At 38.4% G+C, this 19,188-nt stretch overlaps 1 protein-coding gene and 1 pseudogene across 3 annotated transcripts in view; one reads left to right on the top strand and one right to left on the bottom strand.

Moving 5' to 3' along the window:
* Positions 1-499: 499 nt before the first annotated feature.
* The window catches only part of STK38L (serine/threonine kinase 38 like), an 83,561-nt gene continuing 64,872 nt past the window's right edge, over positions 500-19,188 (bottom strand). For all 3 annotated transcript variants that reach the window (XM_030322033.1, XM_030322032.1, XM_030322035.1), the window contains exons 6-14: positions 12,438-12,561; positions 10,257-10,411; positions 9,791-9,893; positions 9,551-9,612; positions 7,097-7,214; positions 6,548-6,671; positions 5,274-5,369; positions 1,658-1,749; positions 500-1,556 (exon numbers count right to left, since the gene is read on the bottom strand). In XM_030322033.1, the coding sequence (XP_030177893.1) occupies positions 1,429-1,556; positions 1,658-1,749; positions 5,274-5,369; positions 6,548-6,671; positions 7,097-7,214; positions 9,551-9,612; positions 9,791-9,893; positions 10,257-10,411; positions 12,438-12,561 (1,002 nt within the window). In that variant the 3' untranslated portion in view covers positions 500-1,428. The remainder of the gene's footprint in view (positions 1,557-1,657; positions 1,750-5,273; positions 5,370-6,547; positions 6,672-7,096; positions 7,215-9,550; positions 9,613-9,790; positions 9,894-10,256; positions 10,412-12,437; positions 12,562-19,188) is intronic.
* LOC115518515 lies at positions 18,290-18,628 on the top strand (annotated as a pseudogene).

Raw genomic sequence — 19,188 nt, 5'->3', positions numbered from 1 at the left:
ACTAGTACTTTTGAAACCAAAACCTCAGAGAGTCATTTTAGAATTAAAGCGTTGAGCTAGAAAAGATTATTTCATTCTTAGGGAAATAGCTAAAGAATTTGATGCTGAAGGCATCCCCCCATCCTCTCCTCACAACCCGCCCTTCGCCCCACCTGTGTTTACTTCCTTAATTTCACTTACGTTAACCACAGTGATGTAGCTGAACATGAACAATATTGCCCTTGAATAAGCTTGACCTCTATCAAAGATCTGTCGTGTCCGAATATGGCATTCCCATAGGAAAGGAAAATCTACTCGGTGGTGAACATCCACTCTGTTCAGGATCTTTGGTACATTTGGAGTGTAAGAAAATAATGGCACAATAATACAAGTACTATCAAAGGAAAAAATTTTCACCAAAAGAAATAAAAGTTAACCAGCCATGATATGTAACAACTTTCTAGAAAACCAAAGTAAATAGGTCTTTGTTCTTCGTAAGTCCATTTACATGATCAGAAGATTGACATTTAAAAAAATAGTTTAATAAAAATACACCAGTTCTACAAGCAGCCTTCATGGTCGTTTCTTAAATTCAACTCACCATAATCAAATCAAAATAATGCCATGTCCTCTTGTTAAAAAAGAAGTCCTTTTGTCACAAGAAAAGCAACTTTACATTTCATATAATACAGTACATCTCCCTATGAATATACAGACTACGTATACAAAGGTCATCAGTATTTCTGAATGCAAAGTAAATATATTAGTGGAGTGCTTGAGTGAAGGTGTTAAACTTCCTCCTCCTTATAAACCTGTCACTCCCAACTGTGGAGTTTGTGAAATAACATGATGATAAAGTCTATTTTTTAAAGAACCAGTGTATTTCCTTTCTAAAATTTCTTAAGACCATTACAGAAATTGTCTTCAGATATATTCATTCTACATATGTCCAAACCAATAGGGCAAGTATTCGAACACCAACTATGGAAGATGGCTTTTTTTTGTGATTATCTAGACCCATAAGATTTGCAGTAGAACAGCGATACTGCGGTGCTACCTACAGGTTAGCCTATGCTGCTTTAAATGATATGTTTCTCCTGAATCGATTAGAGGTGTTACAGTACAAAAGCCACAGCACACACAGGCAGAATGGACCTTAATACGCATGTAGGCAGTGCAGTTGCAGAGGGATGTACGTTTCTTTTATTCCAGTACCTTCATATAATAAAGTTAACAAAAATAATAAAATATTAAAAAAAAAAAAAAAGCCAGCTGGCACTGCCAACCAATTCCTGTAGTAGTCTCAGAAATCCTAATCCTGTAGAATTTCCTCTTGTGCTCAGAAGCACCACTGTCCGGGAGTATTTCAGTGTCTTGTTGTCTACGCCAAGCAAGCCTGGTGATGCAGCTACCTGAGTTCTCTTGGTTGTGGGCGAATGTGATCTGCGTTCATAATTTCCCCGCTTTCATGTAGGTGGGGATAGAGCCACGCTGAGTCAACCCTTCAAACCTTTTATAGGTATAATTGAGAAAAACCCAGTCTTTGGATTTGTAGTCCGGTTCTGTGGTGTTTGGCACTAGAAAGATAGGAAAATTAACCAAGAGCAAAGGAATTTCATTAGTGAAAATGGCAGCATCTTCAACTGTTATCAGTGTTAGTTATGTTACAGTATCTTACCTGGCTGTAAAATATCAGATTCAGGAAAGTCATCAAAATTTGAAGTATCATCAATGCTTTTGATTTCTATAGGGATTGCTGCTGGCCTTTCCCTATAAAAAAGTATCAAGTAGCATGGTAAATTTTCCTGAACTCTTGATTTCCCAAAAAATAACTCTACTTGCAAATTCTGCATGCTATTCTGTAGCTATCAGAAGAGCCAAGGAAATTTATCGTGGCCTTGAACACTGTTAAGTGGATTTCATAGTTGAGTATGGTATTTTATTAAAACATTACCATTTACTTGGAGTTTCATTTCTTTGTACCCAGACTTTCTCATGCTGTTTTTTTTAATTTAAGTGGAAAAATAAGAGGTAAAGAAAGGGAAAGTTGGAACAGAAGAGATTTTGTCCAAATGATTTTATAATTGTATAAAGTATGCTGGACATTGTGGGTACTGGATTCTATCTAAGTAATTCAGAAATAGAATTCTTCTAGTAGAGGATCCATACATTACAAGTCATGTGTAGAGGGGGGCACCTGGCTGGCTCAGTCAGTGGAGCATGTGACTCTTGATCTTGGGGTCATGAGTTCGAGCCCCACACTGGGTGTAAAGATTATTTAAAAAAAAAAAAGATATTTGGGGAAAAAAAAAGCACTTTGGGAAATTAAGAGGCTCATAAGGTCAAAGGACTAGACATTTGTGATGAAATCTAAATCCAAAACCATATAAATTTTAAGGGAATCAAGGACATCAGGTTAAAAAAAATTAGTCATGAAAATGCCTTATCATGATAAAAATGTTTAAGTACAGAAATAGTTAAATGAAGCTATCCATTTCTATTGCTTCTATTTTTTTCAACAAACACTTGATGTATTAGGTGCTAAGTTAACAAAGCCTGTTATGTAAAAATGTATTTTTCCCAGAATCATTCCAAGTTATTTATACTTAATGTGGTAAATTAATAAATTTATATTAGTTTAGTGAAAAGAACCATAGACTTTGGTGTCCTAATCTCTTGTCATTAACCAGCTGCATGACCTTAGACAGACAAGTCCCTGCTCTACAACTATTTCCTTACTGTCAAGGTAAGAGATTGGACTAGTGGTCTCTAAGTGTCCTTCCAACTGTAAAAAGGGGGGAATCCTACTTCTGTTCAGTGAGATGAGGTAGGTACAGAATGATGCGGCACAGCAGTGAAGAAGAAGAACCAGGACTCCTAAATCAAACTACCTTGGTCCAACTCTGGTTAGGAAATTATTGGTAGATTATTTATTACCTGTGGCACTGAAGGCAAATTACCTCTCCATGCCTTAGTTTCCTCATTTGTAAAATAGACACGATAATAATAGTACCTATTTTATAAGATTTACTATGAGGATAAGATTAAAAGTGCACAAAAATTAACAACTCAGAAAACAACAGATGCTGGCGAGGATGTGGAGAAACAGGAACCCTCCTGCACTGTTGGTGGGAATGCAAACTGGTGCAGCTGCTCTGGAAAACAGAGTGGAGGCTCCTCAAAAAATTAAAAATAGAACTACCCTACGACCAAGCAACAGCACTACTAGGAATTTACCCAAGGGATACAGGAGTGCTGATGCATAGGGGCACTTGTACCCCAATGTTTATAGCAGCACTTTCAACAATAGCCAAAGTATGGGAAGAACCTAAATGTCCATCAACTGATGAATGAATAAAGGAGATGTGGTTTATATATACAATGGAATACTACTTGCCAATGAGAAAGAATGAAGTCCTGCCATTTGTAGCAATGTGGATGGAACCGGTGGGTATTATGCTAAGTAAAATAAGTCAGTTAGAGAAAGACAGATATCATATGTTTTCACTCATATGTGGAACTTGAGAAACTTAACAGACGACCATGGGGGAAGGGAAGGGAGACAAAATAGTTACAAACAGAGAGGGAGGGAGGCAAACCATAAGAGACTCTTAAATACAGAGAACAAACCAAGGGTTATGGGGGGTGGGGGAGGCGGGGAAAATGGGTGATGGGCATTGAGGAGGGCACTTGTTGGGATGAGCACTGGGTGTTGTATGTAAGTGATGAATCATGGGAATCTACCCCAAAACCAAGAACACACTTTACACACTGTATGTTATCCAACTTGACAATAAATTGTATTAAAAAAAAAAAGATTAAAAAAGCACAAAAGTACTTAGAATAGTGCTGGACATACAATATGTGATCAAAAAACACTAGTTATTATTACAGTTATTATGCCTAGCACATTGTAGGAGTTCCAGCGAAGATCTGCCTGAAGTGACACAGAAGCTGTCTTGAGAGATGAAAAGGAGCTGGCCAGGCAGGGCAGGAGTAGGGACAGGAACAGGGCAGAGAGAAGAGCATTTCAGTAGAATGAAGTGCAATTGACAAAGCCCTGAGGTGGGAGGAGTGGGAAACACCACACTAGATGCCACTGCTACAGATGAGGAAAGAGCCACACCCCGCGGTCCTGAAAGCAGTTAAGGATCCTGAATTTTATTCTAAGTGCAAAGGGAAAGGAAGAGAACAGCACGATCAGATTTATGTTCTTAAATTGTCACTGTGTGGAGAACAGTCCAGAACTACTGAAGGTGGTTTGGACATTAATTGAATAAAGACCAATGCTCACAATGAACAACTTCAAGCAAATTCTTTTTTTTTTTTTAACATTTGTTTATTTATTTATTTTTTTAATTTTTTTTTCCAACGTTTATTTATTTTTGGGACAGAGAGAGACAGAGCATGAACGGGGGAGGGGCAGAGAGAGAGGGAGACACAGAATCGGAAACAGGCTCCAGGCTCTGAGCCATCAGCCCAGAGCCTGACGCGGGGCTCGAACTCACGGACCGCGAGATCGTGACCTGGCTGAAGTCGGACGCTTAACCGACTGCGCCACCCAGGCGCCCCACATTTGTTTATTTTTGAGAGAGAGAGAGAGAGAGAGAGAGCGCGCACGCGCACAAGTTGGGGAGGGGCAAAGAGAGGGAGACACAGAATCCGAAGCAGGCTCCAGGCTCTGAGCTGTCAGCACAGAGCCCGACACGGGTCTCGAACCCACCAATGGTGAGATCATGACCTGAGCCGAAGTCAGACGCTTAACCGACTGAGCCATCCAGATGCCCCTACTACAAGCAAATTCTTACAAGTTACTTGTTTCATTTCACTTTTGCCCACAATGTTTAAAAAAGGCACTGTATCTTCTTATAACTTCATAAAGAAAATGGTATATTAGAGAGAGGTACAGTATACAGTGTGATGTAATAGGACAAAAATGAGGGGTTGTAGTGTGAAATATAAATACGTCTCTGTTGTGCTAACATCAGCCTGTATCACGTAACTCTGAATATAAAAGTTGAAACAGATGCACAATATGTGGTTTTCCCCTTAAAGTGGACATTAGCTAAAATGAGTCATTTAGCTATCATCAGTATACTCTCACCCCATATAATCCAGAAAACACTGATTTAACAACATTATAACCATGTTACCTCTTGTATTTAATCTAGTAGAACCAAAGACAAATTGATTGCTAAATCCAGTAAAAAAAAAACAACAACAACAAAAAAAAAAACACCAAACCAAAACCCGTTTTTACTTAGACCTCTCTCACTCACAGCCTATGAACATACCTGATGTGCCCCCAGTCTACACCTTCAAAAAAAGGATGACCTTTTATTTCTTCAACTCCACTATTTCCAATTCTGTTTTCAGAATCAATACAAAATCTAGAAAATGGAAACAGAGAAATGATGATATGCAAATTACATCTAAAGTACTCTATTTGCATTTTTTTCAAACACTTATTTTTCTTCTCGGCTTACTGAAGTTAGCTGTTTATTGTGGGAAATGTGGGAGAATAGAAATCCTCTGTAATTGCACTGAACAGAGATAACTTACTTACTGTAAACAGTGTGAAACCATTTCCTTTTAGTCTTTTATTACGATTTTTACAATATGTTAGTATAGTAGTCGCTGTTTTAGGGCTATATATTTTCATTTAATATACTGAGAAAACTTCCCCAAACTATTAAATATTCTTTTTTAACTTCGTTTTCTAAAATTCGCATATAGAAATATTACACTCTATGTAGCCGGTCCACTATTATTGAATACTTCGATGGTTTTCAAGTTTTCATTACCAAAAACCTATCATGATAAACATATTCTACCTAAATCTTTACACACATCATCTGTACAAGCAAAATTCTTAGACTTACTGGGTCAAAGCTCATATACAGTTTAAAGATTTTTTTTTATAATATGCTGTCAATTAGCTGTTGTCATAGGTTGTCCCAATTTATATTCCTTGCAGCCATTCACAACAGTACCAAATACTTCATCTTAGTTGAGAAACAGAATGAAATCCTTTGCTTAGAAACAATTTCCTACATAGACTCATAATATAAAGTAGCAATTTTCTTCCCCTTTTCTCTTTAATGAGATAGCGTCCTTGCATTCCAACAGGAGTGACCTTTGAAACAATACAAGCCTTCTTCCCTCCTTTTTTTTTTTTTTTAAAGTTTATTTATTTATTTTGAGAGAGGGAATGAGCACGTACTGGGAGGGGCAGAGGGAGAGAGGGAGAGAGAATCCCCAGCAGGATCCATGCTCTCAGCGTAGAGCTCAACTCAGGGCTCAACCATGACCTGAGCCAAAACCAAGTTAACCTACTGAGCCACCCAGGTGCCCCACCCCCTTCCGTCTTCTTAACTCTTACTGTTTTTGCTGCATGCTTCCTTTTGTTTGCAGTTTAAAAAAAACCACCGTTTCTTTATTGATCTCTTTGACTGTATAGATCAACAGTGATCCTTTTCTTCCCACAAAAGTAAAATGGGATTTAATCTTTTAGGTACCTGTGATGATTTAAAATATGACAAACTCCTCTAGGGAATTAACCACTAACCTAAGAATTAAGTCCTTGGCTTTCTCAGATATAGGAACCTCTGGAGGAAATACCAAAGTTTCTTTCCAGTTCATCACTTTTCTATATGTTTCTTGAGGAGTTTCAGAGCAGAAAGGTGGATATCCTACATATCAGAGAAAACAAAAGTTTTATCAGCTTTCATTATCAAATATTCTATACCTACTACATATGTGCCACAAGAAACACAACAGTCCTAAGTGCTCTATTCAATAGTAAAAAATGTCCCCATTCATCAATTTGTAATCAAATTGCTAATAAAGGCAATAAAATAAAGGATTTAAAGCACTGCCCCCTTTACCTGAAAGGCCATGCAGATATAATTTTGATACAGGGGAATTCTGGTTACATACCCTCTTCCTGAATCCCTACAGAGCTCACTGGTATTTATCGTGTATTTAACATTGGGGGATGTCAAAAATTGGTTTAAAAGAGTTCAGATATTTTAGCCCATGATATCAGCAGTATGTTTAATCAGGGGCACTCACAGAAATTTATACAGTATGTACATAAGCAGATGATAAAACATACCTATTAGCATTTCATACATAATCACTCCCAAAGACCACCAGTCACACAATTTGTTGTAACCAGTCTGCATAAATACTTCTGGAGCAATGTAATCTGGTGTCCCAACTGTGGAATATGCCTGCAAAGGAAGAGCTTGTCAAACCAGCATACTTAAATATTTTTTGAAAGATCTGAGAATGGCTCAATACTGGAAAAAGCAATATATACAGAAGTTAATTTTTCATTTAATACTTGTTTTGCATGTTTATCATGTAGAAAGCTTAGGGATAGGAAACCAAGCCAGATAATATGTTATTTAAGATATGATTTCTGCCCTCCCAAGAAGCTCAATGAAGTTATTTATATATTTAGCCATAAATCCTGTGGAAATTAGTAAAGGGAGAGCTCACTAAAGCGGACTTGGGATACTAGAAGGGGGAGCTATACTACCCGCTGTCAATTACAGATCCCATCAGAAGAATCATCAACAGGGAAAGAATCCTCAAATCACAGCCCTAACAGTGAAGAGTGCATACTACACCTCCTATGAGAAAACTTGCCCTGCAACTCCGCCAAGGAGAAACCTTCACCACCTTGAACTCTTGCTCTTTTCCAATGGACTTTTGCTCAAAACGACCCCTTCCAAATCCTCGTCCTTCTCTTAAAATACCATTCCTTTTCTTTGCTGGACTGGCCAATGGTTTCGCCATAGCTTGTATGTCTCAAATTGCAATTCTCTGTTATTCTCAAATAATCCATTTTTGCTGGTAAAGTAACTGTTTTATTTTTAAGGTTAAAATCCATTTCAAAAAGAATAAGGAGGTTGAGCCCAGTGGGCCTGGGTTCCCCACTCACTGCTGATGTGTTCTCAAGCAAGTTATTCAACCTGTCTGAGCCTCAGCTTCTGCTTACAGAAAATGGGAGTAATAATACCTGTCCTAACTCCATTGATAGGAGGACGAAACAAGAAAAGGAGTGTGCTTTGTAAAGTGCAACCAGCTACATATATAAAACATCCAGTCTTTTCATTATAAACCTAATTCCAGGGCATTTCATTCTTAATTCATATAAAATGTTACAAAGACAATTTCTTTAAGGCAGTAGTTCTCAACTAAGGGCAGTATGCTAGGGACTATTTGAAAACGTGTGACAGCAGATTTCGTCATTCCAATGACCTGATGGGGGTGCTGACTGGCATTTAGTTGGAAGGGGGCAGCGGAGAGGCGTTGGGGAGGGGATGGGAGGGTAGGATACAGGATTTAAAGAATTTCCTGCCCCAAATACTAGGAGTCCCCTCTACTTCTCCCTTGGTAAATAAACATTGATAGAAGTCATGATGATGGCCACGAGAATTATAAAACATGTACAGGAGTAATCACCTGTGAATGCTCTGTAAGTAGAATTCCCACCATATTTTTAAGCACTATTCATTTTCCCCCTTAAAAGTAGGAAATACTGCAATTCTTCTCTCAGTTGTAAAATCTGATCTGAAAGCGGCACATTTAAAAGTAGAAGGAAGTTTTTGTGATTAATTCACGGCTCCAAATATTAAAAAAAAATTTTTTTTAAAGCTTTTGAAAACACTGAAATGCTTTTACAAACACAGAAAATTTGCAATTAACTACGTGGGCCAATGATAGAATGAGCTCAATCATACATAGGTCATCTTATTGGTTTGAGAGGGTATCAGACCTTTCAGTCTATTTGCCTTACCCAATACTCAGAGAAAATACTGAATTAGTTTCCCTGTCATCATTTGGTTGAATTTAACAAATATTTACAGAGTGTCTATATGGGCAGGCATTGTATAAGAAATCAGGAAAACAAAGTCAAAAGGCACATTCCTAACCCTGAGAATGTTTATGGACCTAGTTAATAGCATAAAGGGAAAGAGGAAAGGGCACAAACAATTCTTATATTTGCTAAGTAATAAAGGAGAAATAGTTTGGGTAAACACAGTTTTATCCCACTTCCATTAAAAAAAGTAATGGAGTTTATCTGTAGTAAAGTCTGCTCTCTAATTTTATTTTATCTGCTTTACTGCAATACTGTTAACATGCCAAACTTCCTATTTACTTTATCTATAAAGAAGTTCTTAGAGACACACAATCACCTTACTTATGCTAATTGATATGTTATTTCAGAACAAGTATGAAAAATGGAAAACACAAGGCATTCACTACAATTATACTCATGTCAGTGAGTTTTATATAAAGTGCTAATTACTAGTAAACAGATGACTTAACAAGAGATATGAGCCATAAAATAAAGTTAAATCACAGAGTTAAAATTAGCAGTCACTTTACGGGCAAGGCAATGCTACAGAGAAACTAAGAGAACTACGTGATTCCAGAAGAAGCTCTCTCACTGCTACAAAGTAAGTACTAATCATTGTGCAGATATAAAATGATCCAGCGAAACCCCAGTGAAATTTGAGGACTAGGGCAACCTTTCTTAAAGACATGTCTGACTTACCAGTTGTCTCCTGTTCTTCTTCCATGTTTCTGCTTTCCTCTTTGAGTTCATGTTCTGAAATGCTAATGTCAACAAGAGAGAATTGTAATCATGAGGGAAAAACTCTACCAAAAAAAAAAAATTCAAACATATACAAGTAAAATACATTGGTTTAAGGAGTGAGGGGAGAGAGAGAAGTTTTAGTTCTTAACAACCAGCTACACTATGTTAACCTGAAAAAAAAAAAAAAATCAAACTTACAGAAGTCACTTGGCGGGTTGTGTGTAAGGTTTCTGTAGAATTCAGTCCTATGAGCTTTCTTCAATCCCGTGCATAAACCAAAATCAGATAATTTTACATGACCCTAAAAAAAAAATAACTAGTAAAATCAAGATTATATTAACTTTGAAACAAAGCCTTATTATAAATTTTTCTTTTAAATGCAATCATTATAAACATTCTTAGCTTAAAATTCATATAGGTGATATGTAAAATTAAAAATATTTGACGATGATGATTTTTAAAAGTAGAAAATGTTAGAAGATAAAGATAGGCATACTCCCTTGATGTCATTTCACTCCGGAGTCCTGTCCTATTACATCATTCTATGACATCACACAGTTGAGTGATGACATAAATTGTAGTTGCCCATTTCCAATCACAAAATCAGCTCTATTACTCCACAAAATAATCAGCAACCCAATATTTCACCAGTTTATTCACATGCCTTGGCATCCAATAAAAGGTTGTCTGGTTTAATATCCCGATGGATGAAACCCAACTGGTGGATTGCATCTATTGCCAGAACAGTCTCTGAAATGTAGAACTGTGTTTCCTCTTCTGTCAAGGTATCTTTTTTCATTAGCAATGTCATCATGTCACCTAAATAAAGAAAAATAAGTATCATGTATTAGAAACACCTCAAGCTTTCTCCGCATCTCTACAACCTATGCCTGATTTTCACATTTTATGACCCACCCAGTATATCTCCAACTGTTTCTAGGGCCAAGTAAAAAAAGTTACATTGCATTAGCAAAAGTTTCACGACATCTAATGATTTTAAGGTAGAAAGTATGTGAAGTCAAATCAGAGCAGAGATGATCATGAAGTGATATCCTCCACTCAACATCCAGAATAGGATAATATGCTGAACTATGAAAATGAATCAGAGTAAGCACGCCAGAAATGGGATGTATTCTTTCAAATTGAAGTTCCAAATATATTCAGTGCTCTTCAGTCCAGCAAAAATAGAACATCATCCCACTAAAAGACACTCTTTTATTTTCCAGGAATTTTTTCTTTAAAAGGGGACAAAGAACAAACAATAGTGAATTTACAATTCAGAAATGACAACTGTTAATATTTTTCATGATAGTTCAAGTCTTTTAAAAAACAACAAACAGGGGGCGCCTGGGTGGCGCAGTCGGTTAAGCGTCCGACTTCAGCCAGGTCACGATCTCGCGGTCCGTGAGTTCGAGCCCCGCGTCAGGCTCTGGGCTGATGGCTCAGAGCCTGGAGCCTGTTTCCGATTCTGTGTCTCCCTCTCTCTCTGCCCCTCCCCCGTTCATGCTCTGTCTCTCTCTGTCCCAAAAATAAATAAACGTTGAAAAAAAAATTAAAAACTAAAAAACAACAAACATGTGGAAGTGTTCTTCATCCTCCATATCCCATTTTATTCCCCTTTCCCCTTTTGTTGAGTAACCATGATCATGGATTTGGTTTGGTGGGTAACCTTCTAGCTTATTTTTAAAATATGTTTTCATATGTATATATATATGAAATATATATATTGATGTATGAATTTACAGCCTTTTACATATTTTTTTAATTACATAAATGGTACATGAATTCCACAGCTGGCTTTATTACTCCATTGTTTCCGACATTTTCTTATTGAAACGAATAGAGCTCCTGACTTTTAACAACTGTAAAATAATTCATCACCTAATCATGCCATATTTTATTTATTCAGTCTACTAATGGTCATTTATTTTGTGTGCAGCTTTTCACTGTCACAACAATGCTGCAACGAACATCTTTCGTAAATCTGTTGTGCACATGTCAGGGAGAATCTCCAGGGAATACACTGGTTGTAGAATGGCCGGATTGTAGGACACATGCACTTTTCACTTCACTGGTATCTACAAACTGCTCTCCAGAAGAGTTAGAGATTAATTTACATGGAAGAGAGGCCAGTTTCTCCCACAGTCTCATCAGACTTTTAATGTTTTTACAGATGAGTGTGAAATGGTATCTCATTCTTGTTTTAATTTGCATTTCCCTAATATGAGCAGAGTTGAATACTTTCCTATATATTTATAGACTAGCCTGAGTTTCCCTTCTGTATATCGTCTATCATTTGCCCATTGGGTTTGGGGTTGTTTGTCTTTTTCTTTCTTTCTTTCTTTTTTGTTTTAGTTTATTTTCTTTAAGAGAGAGAGCATGAGCAAAGGAGGGTCAGAGAGAGGAGAGAGAGAATCCCAAGCAGGCTGACAGTGTAGAGCCTGACGCTGGGCTCAAGCTTCAAACCATGAGATCACGACCTGAGCGGAAATCAAGAGTCAGACGCCCAACCGACTCAGCCACCCAGGCACCCTGGTCTTTTTCCTTAGTGACTTTATTGTTCTTAACTCTAGACTTGTAACAATCTAACTAATTATATACTGTAAACCCAGAATGGTAGTATATAAAATGGTAGTATGTAAAATTTAAAAAGGATTTATCATTCCTTCAAAATAATCTGATTTGTGGTAAAAATTAGATTATGGGAGGAACTAGAGGAAAACCATGACTGCCTTTGTAAAACCTCACAGCTAGGAATGTAACAGCAAACCTAATCAACAGGATAATAATTACATATAAAGATGTGCTTGCGTCAGTCTGTCATTGGTATCATGTTTGCTTTTACCTCCAGGGAGAAATTCCATGATCAGATAAAGGTTCCTCTTATCTTGAAAACTGTAAAACATCTTCACCACCCAGGCACCATCTGCTTCTACCAAAATATCTCTCTCTGCTCGGATATGGGCCACCTAGATGAATGTATTTTGAAAAAATAATTGCAACACATCATACATTTTTCCAGTTCACCTCTTACAATTATCCATCCAGTTCCTTAATGGTTGTGAAGGGAAGGGGGAGTTGTAGAAAAGATTTGAAATATATACGCATGTTCATAATCTCATTACATATGGAGAACCTCCAGAAACAGTTTATTTTAGCTTTTATCTTTAGGCCTGGAAAAGTGGAATCCACAAGTTCATTATAGGAAGCTGAGGCCTCTGAGGTAGAAAAATGATTAGTCCAAAAACTTTCCAACCAGAATCCCCATTTGCCAAGGATCTTGGCTTTGTCATACACATTTCAGGCCCTGGCCTGACTTTTACAAGTTGAAAGTAGTAAGCAATGCTTTACAGATTGGTATGACAAAGTCATGGTCCTCAGCAAACTAGTTTTAACTGTTATTGGTCAAAGAAAGGGTCTTTTGTGGTGGTTAAACATTTGGCCATTTTTTTTGTAACAAGTAGACACATTTACAATAATTTTGTATGATTTTGCTAACTATAATAACTTTATGTTATTTTGTTAATTAGAAAACCTCTAGAATATCTATAAACATGATATACAGCAAATTAGTGTAACCTTTGGGGGTTTTGCTACTGACTTGTCAGACACACAATTACTAGGGACACTTCTATGTGAACATTTTATAGTCTGAAAAATTTTATAAACGGTAATTTGTTGGGTTGGTATAATCAATTTTCAGATGCTTTTGCATTAATATATTTATACATTCTTTTCAAAGATCAACAATAATATTTGATTTTATCCTTTTGCTATTCCCATTGTGCATTATTATGAATTCTGGCCCAAAGCACATGAGAACCCAGATTTCATAAATCTTTTCATGATGATGAAATATGATCTCCTTAAAATGTCATATTTGGGATTACTGTGTTTATTACCTGGTGCAATAAATGCTCTGAGGGCAAAGCATATGAACAACAGTTGAAAACTAAGAACCTGTTTTCTGGCATCAAAAACGCTTACAACCTCTCTGGATTATGTTTCATAAAGTGAAAAATGGTACCAAAATTCTTACCCATTGCCTTTTACAAAGCATTTCTGGGTTAGTAAAGGAAAAACCTCAAACCTTTGATGCTGCATCTATGGTGCTGTCAGGAAAAACTACATCATAAACTTGGCTTGATTATTTTTAAATGCTTTAAAGTCAGATTACAGGATGTTTTCAAAATGGTCCTGTTTTCAAATAATAGGAAGTTATCACACATAGTAATCTGGTACCACAATATCAGGGAGACAATGTGCTACTAAATTTTGTGGACTGGTTAGTATTAAAGTAAATGTAATAAAAACTTAAAGTAATGACCTTTTAGAATTGAGTGGGAAAAGGTTTTCTAAAATGAAATTCAGCGGTGGCAAAGGCAGATTAATTTATAGGGGGGGAAAACAATAACACAATGCAAAATAGACTCGATGTTTGGGCTCCGGTGGGATTTTCCCTGCATAGGAATGAAAAATGGTCAGAAGCTCTTCAATCTCTGGCAAAATATTCAAGATTGGTGCTATCCAATAGAAATACACTGCAAGCCACATATATAATTTAAAGATTTCTAGTGGCCACATAAAAAGTAAAAAAGAAACGGGAAATTTTTTTATTAAAAAAAAAATTTTTTTTTAATATCTTTACTTTTTTAAGAGAGAGAGAGAGAAACAGAGCACAAGTGGGGAAGGGGAAGAGAGAGGGAGACACAGAATCTGAAGCAGGCTCCAGGCTCTGAGCTGTCAGCACAGAGCCTGACATGCGGCTTGAACTCACAGACAGTGAGATCATGACCTGAGCTGAAGTTGGAATCTTAACCGACTGAGCCACCCAAGCACCCCAAGGGAAATTAGTTTTAATAATATAGTTTATGTAACTCCATGTATCCAAAATGTTATCATTTCAGTACATAATCAATATAAAAAATTATTGAGTTTTTTTTGTGCAGAATCTTCAAATTTTGGTATGTATTTTCCATTTATAGCACATCTCAATTCAGACTACCTATACTTAAGTGCTTGGTAGCCACATGTGGTTAGTACCTAAAGACTGAACTGCTCCTTTTGTCCTTCCTCCAAAACCTTACCCAGGACTAATCCCATATGGCTTAGTTAGATCCTGTTAATCTCTTTGTCTCTGACGCTCTACATCTTGACCCAGACCTTTATTCTTATCATTATCTGTAATTCTCTAATACAATTCAGTATTTCAACCTTGAGTTCCATACCTCTTCCCTCTAGAATCAGTCTGTCTTCAAAAAAGTCCCCTATCATCTCACCTCTGGATGGTTCCTATCACGTTGTTATCCTGACTGAAACTAGGCTGTCTGCTGAGAGTTCTGTCTTCCTGCACAAGGAGTTCTCAGGAATGGCCTGCTTTTCTTTCACATCTTACTTGGTGAGGCGGTAGGTTTCCTGCTCATTTTCATGCTGCATCTGAACCACTGTGACACTTTCCTTGTCTGCAACTCTTTTGAAGTGCATGTTGTGAAATTCCATCAGCCATCATCTATCCTCACAGCTATCATTTATAGAACTCCCAGTCAATCCCTCTCATTCATGACTTCAGCTCATGGCTCACCAACTTCCTTTCCATCTTTTCCACTCATGGATAGATTTCAACATCCATAAGGATGAACCGTCAGCTACCCTATCTATTGACTTCTTCCTCATCCTCACTGATCTCTTCCACCACTGCATGTTGGTCAGCCACCCATGGTAACCTCATTACAATAACTGTATCCCCTCTAAAATCTCAATTTCGAGGACCTTTTTTTTTAATGTTTCTTTTCTATTTCTTTTTGAGAGAGAGAGGGCACAGGGGGGAGGGGCAAGGAAGGGAGGGGGACAGAGGATCTGAAGAAGACTCTGTGCTGGCAGCAAAGAGCCCGATGTGGGGCTTGACCTCAGGAACCAAACCATGAGACCATGACCTGAGCCGGAGTTGGAGGCTTAACCAAATGAGCCACCCAGGAGCCCCCTCCCTTTTTTCGATCTTTATTTATTTTGAGAGAGTGTGAGAGACAGTGAGAGCAAGAGAGTGCATGTGAAAGTGAGGGGGAGGCAGAGAGAGAGGGAGGGAGAGAATCCCAAGCAGGCTCTGCACTGTCAGTGCAGAGCCCAACATGGGGCTCAATTGCAGGAACTGTGAGATCATCACCTGAGCCGAAGTCAAGAGTTGGACACTTAACCAGCTGAGCCACCCAGTGCCCCAAGGAACTCTCTGATCTCCACCTTTTATCCTTCCAGATCTCTTATTCTTGTACTTCAATCTCCCTTCCACGGACTCTACCACTTTTTCTCTATTAGTCTCCTCGCAATCTCATTTCTTTTTCTATCCAGCCTAGATTCCATCATTAGGATCACTCTTACAAATGCTTTAAACTCCCTCATCCTCTTCCTCCATTGTATTTGCCTGGGAAAACATCAACCCTAATTAAACTCAAATTTCTGTCTATTCTGTACCTACCCCAGAGCAACTAAGTATTACTACAGAAAAGTTACCCAACTATGCTAACTGGTTTCACTTTACATTCCTGACTGCCGATCTCAATGGGTATTCAACTGTATTTCCCTAGCTTTCACACCATTCAAATCAATAGTTGTGACTATTTCACAAATTCTCTCTCCTTACACCTCCAGCTAGCTATCTACTAAGACATGATGGCCTCACTTATTTATATTCAGGCAGGAACTTGGCACTTGGCACTACTAAATCAACCACCTGCATTCGTTCCCACTTTCTCTGCCTCTCCTTCCTGTGTTAGTGGATAGGTACATGTCTACTCCTACCAAAGATCAACTCTTCTGTCTGCCAGTGTATTCCTATAATTATCTGCTCTCTCCTGCATCTTCAATTTTCTTTCTAATGGATTCTTCCAATCAGCATCAAAAACTTGTCTTAAAAAAAAAAAAAAAAAAAAAAAACAAAAAACTTCTGTCTTAAAAAGAAAAAAAAAATCCTCTTTACCCTAAATCCCACTTTACAAATCTGTTCTTTGTTCTGCTTCACATGAAAGATTTATGTGCTCACATTCTCCACGTCTTGCTTTCTTTTTGCTTTCTGTTACACTATTTCAGTCAGGCTTCTGCCCCCCAATCCACTGGGAATGTCTTTGCTGAGCTATTAATCTCCATATTGGGACATCCACTGGCTTGTCTTCCTCCTTGTACTCTCTCTGCAGCATTCAACATAGTTGACCACTCACCTCCTCCTTTAAACACTTTCTTCTCTTGGCTTCCATGACACCATGTTCTCCCAGTCTCCCCTGCCTGATAAGATGTTCCCTGTTGGTCCCCTTTGCTGGTCTCTCTTCTGCCTATTGTTCTCTAGGGCTTGGATCCAGTCCCCCTTTCTTTCTCTATCCAGATTTGTTTTCTAGGAAATTTCATCTTGTCCAATTACTTTAAATATGATCAATATATTGATGGGTTCCAAAGGATATTTCTAGTCAAACTTCTCTCTGTATTCTAGCCAACTGTCAACTCAATACCTCTTCTTGGAGATCTAACAGGCAGCTCAAACTTAATATGCCACAAAAGAGAACTCTTCATTCCCCTGATCTCCAAATCTGTTCTTTTTTCATTCTTTTCTAAATCAGAAATGACACCATCATGTACCCCGTTTCTAAGTGAAACACTAGGTATGATCCTGCTTCTTCTATTTTTTCCTCACTACCCTTACCCCTCCTCTCATCCCCTAATATAGAGGACATCACAGAAAATCCTGCGGACTCTTCCACTAAAACATACACTTAATCTGTCAGACTTTTCTTCAGCTTCACTGCTGCAGCCCCAGGATAAGCCACAATCACATTCTGGCTGGAGGTGCCACACAGTCTCTTACTGGTTTCTCCGCTTCAACTCTTGTTTCTTCTGTCAGCAAGCAAAGGGATTGATTCATCTTTGTAAAACATCAATGCCACTCCTCTGTTCAAACAAAAGTGTCCTCCCCTCGCATTTAGAATAAAACCCAAACGCTCTGCCTTGGCCTTCAAATCCCTGCGTAATCTTGTCCCTGCCTACCTCTCCCACCACTCTTCCTGCACTGAATTGTAGCCACAGTGGCTTCTTTCTCTTCTTTGAGCAGGACAAGACTATTCTTGCTTCAGGGCCTCTGCATTTGCAGATATTTGTTCTACCAGATCTTTATCTGTCCTTCTTTCTCATTCCTCAGTCTTTCATCAAATATTCCCTCTTTAGAGAAACAACCCCGATCTAATTTTTCCTCCTAAACCCAGGTCATCTGCATTGATTTACCCTTTTGTTAAAACTTTTGTCATAGTCTTTCTCAATCCTATTTGAAATAGCTGTCTGCCTATCTCCCCACTACTAGAAAAAAAACAAGGATCAAAAAAGAAAAGAAAAACCAAGGATCAGGTTTGTCCTGTTAACCACTGTATTCCCAGATCCTAGAGCACATTATGGGCACATCTGGCACATCACAGGCACCCAATAAATACTTGTTGAGTGCATGGACTAGAAATAGTGAAAGAACGCAGTGAAAATTCAAGAGGGCCATGTTTAAATGAAAATCAATAGTATACTGCTGTAATAGCCAAGTAAGCTTCAGGTGGGGCTTTCCTCAGCTGCCATTAAGGTGCTCAGTCCTTCAGAGGAAGCTAAGGCCACATTGGGGTGAGGCCCTCAGTTCATCCAGAAACTAGCACCGGGCCAGACATAGCACTCATCTGCACCATGGCCTCCGTCTCGGGGCTCCCCTGCTCCTACTCAGCCCTCATCCTGCACGACCATGAGTGACAGTCACGGAGGACAGGATCAATGCCCTCATTAAAGCAGCAGGTATAGATGTTGAACCTTTCTGGCCAGGCTTGTCGGCAAAGGCTCTGGCCAACGTCAACATCAGGAGCCTCATCTGCAAGGTAGGAGCTGGTGGGCCCGCCCCAGCAGCTGGTGGTGCACCACTGGGAGGTCCTGCTCCCTCCACCATGGCTGCCTGGCTGAGAAGAAAGTGGAAGCAAACAAAGAAGAATCAAAAGAGTCTGTGATGACATGTACTTTGGTCTTTTTGACTAAACCTCTTCCTCAACCTGTTCAATAAAAAGCTGAACTGGTAAGTAAGCTTTATGCAGACACTAAAAGGCTGAAGTAAAGAATTAAGTAGAGAGAGGTGTTATCTTCCCTCTATATCTCCATTGTTGAGTCCTTCCCTAGTATATAGAATCAATTTAGGGTTCTACAGAGTGTCCACCTAGACTAGACAGAGGTGAGTACATAAAGTAATATTATTGATGTTTTCAGATTTATGACCAACCCTCAAACCGCGTTAAAGTCACAGGAAACATGGAGATTCCAGGAGTATGAAATTAGAGGGGTTACAGATTTTGGAAATATGTAAAATCAGCAAACTCTCAGGAGACCGGTCTTGCTTCTAATGTGACAGGGATAAAGGAAGCTGAGAACTGTCGTTTATTTTCACTGAAATCAGAAAAGAAGGTATTTTGTTATGGACTGTTTGTGTCCCTCCCAAACCCCCCAAATTCCTATGGTGAGGCCCTAACCCCCAGGGTGACTGAATTTGGAGATGGGGCCTCTAAGGAAGTAATTAAGGTCAAGTGAGGTCATGGAGGGAGAGG

Source organism: Lynx canadensis, chromosome B4 (genome assembly GCF_007474595.2).
Source record: "Lynx canadensis isolate LIC74 chromosome B4, mLynCan4.pri.v2, whole genome shotgun sequence".
Classification (NCBI taxonomy): Eukaryota; Metazoa; Chordata; class Mammalia; order Carnivora; family Felidae; genus Lynx; species Lynx canadensis.
This window is presented reverse-complemented; position numbering and strand designations above follow the sequence as displayed.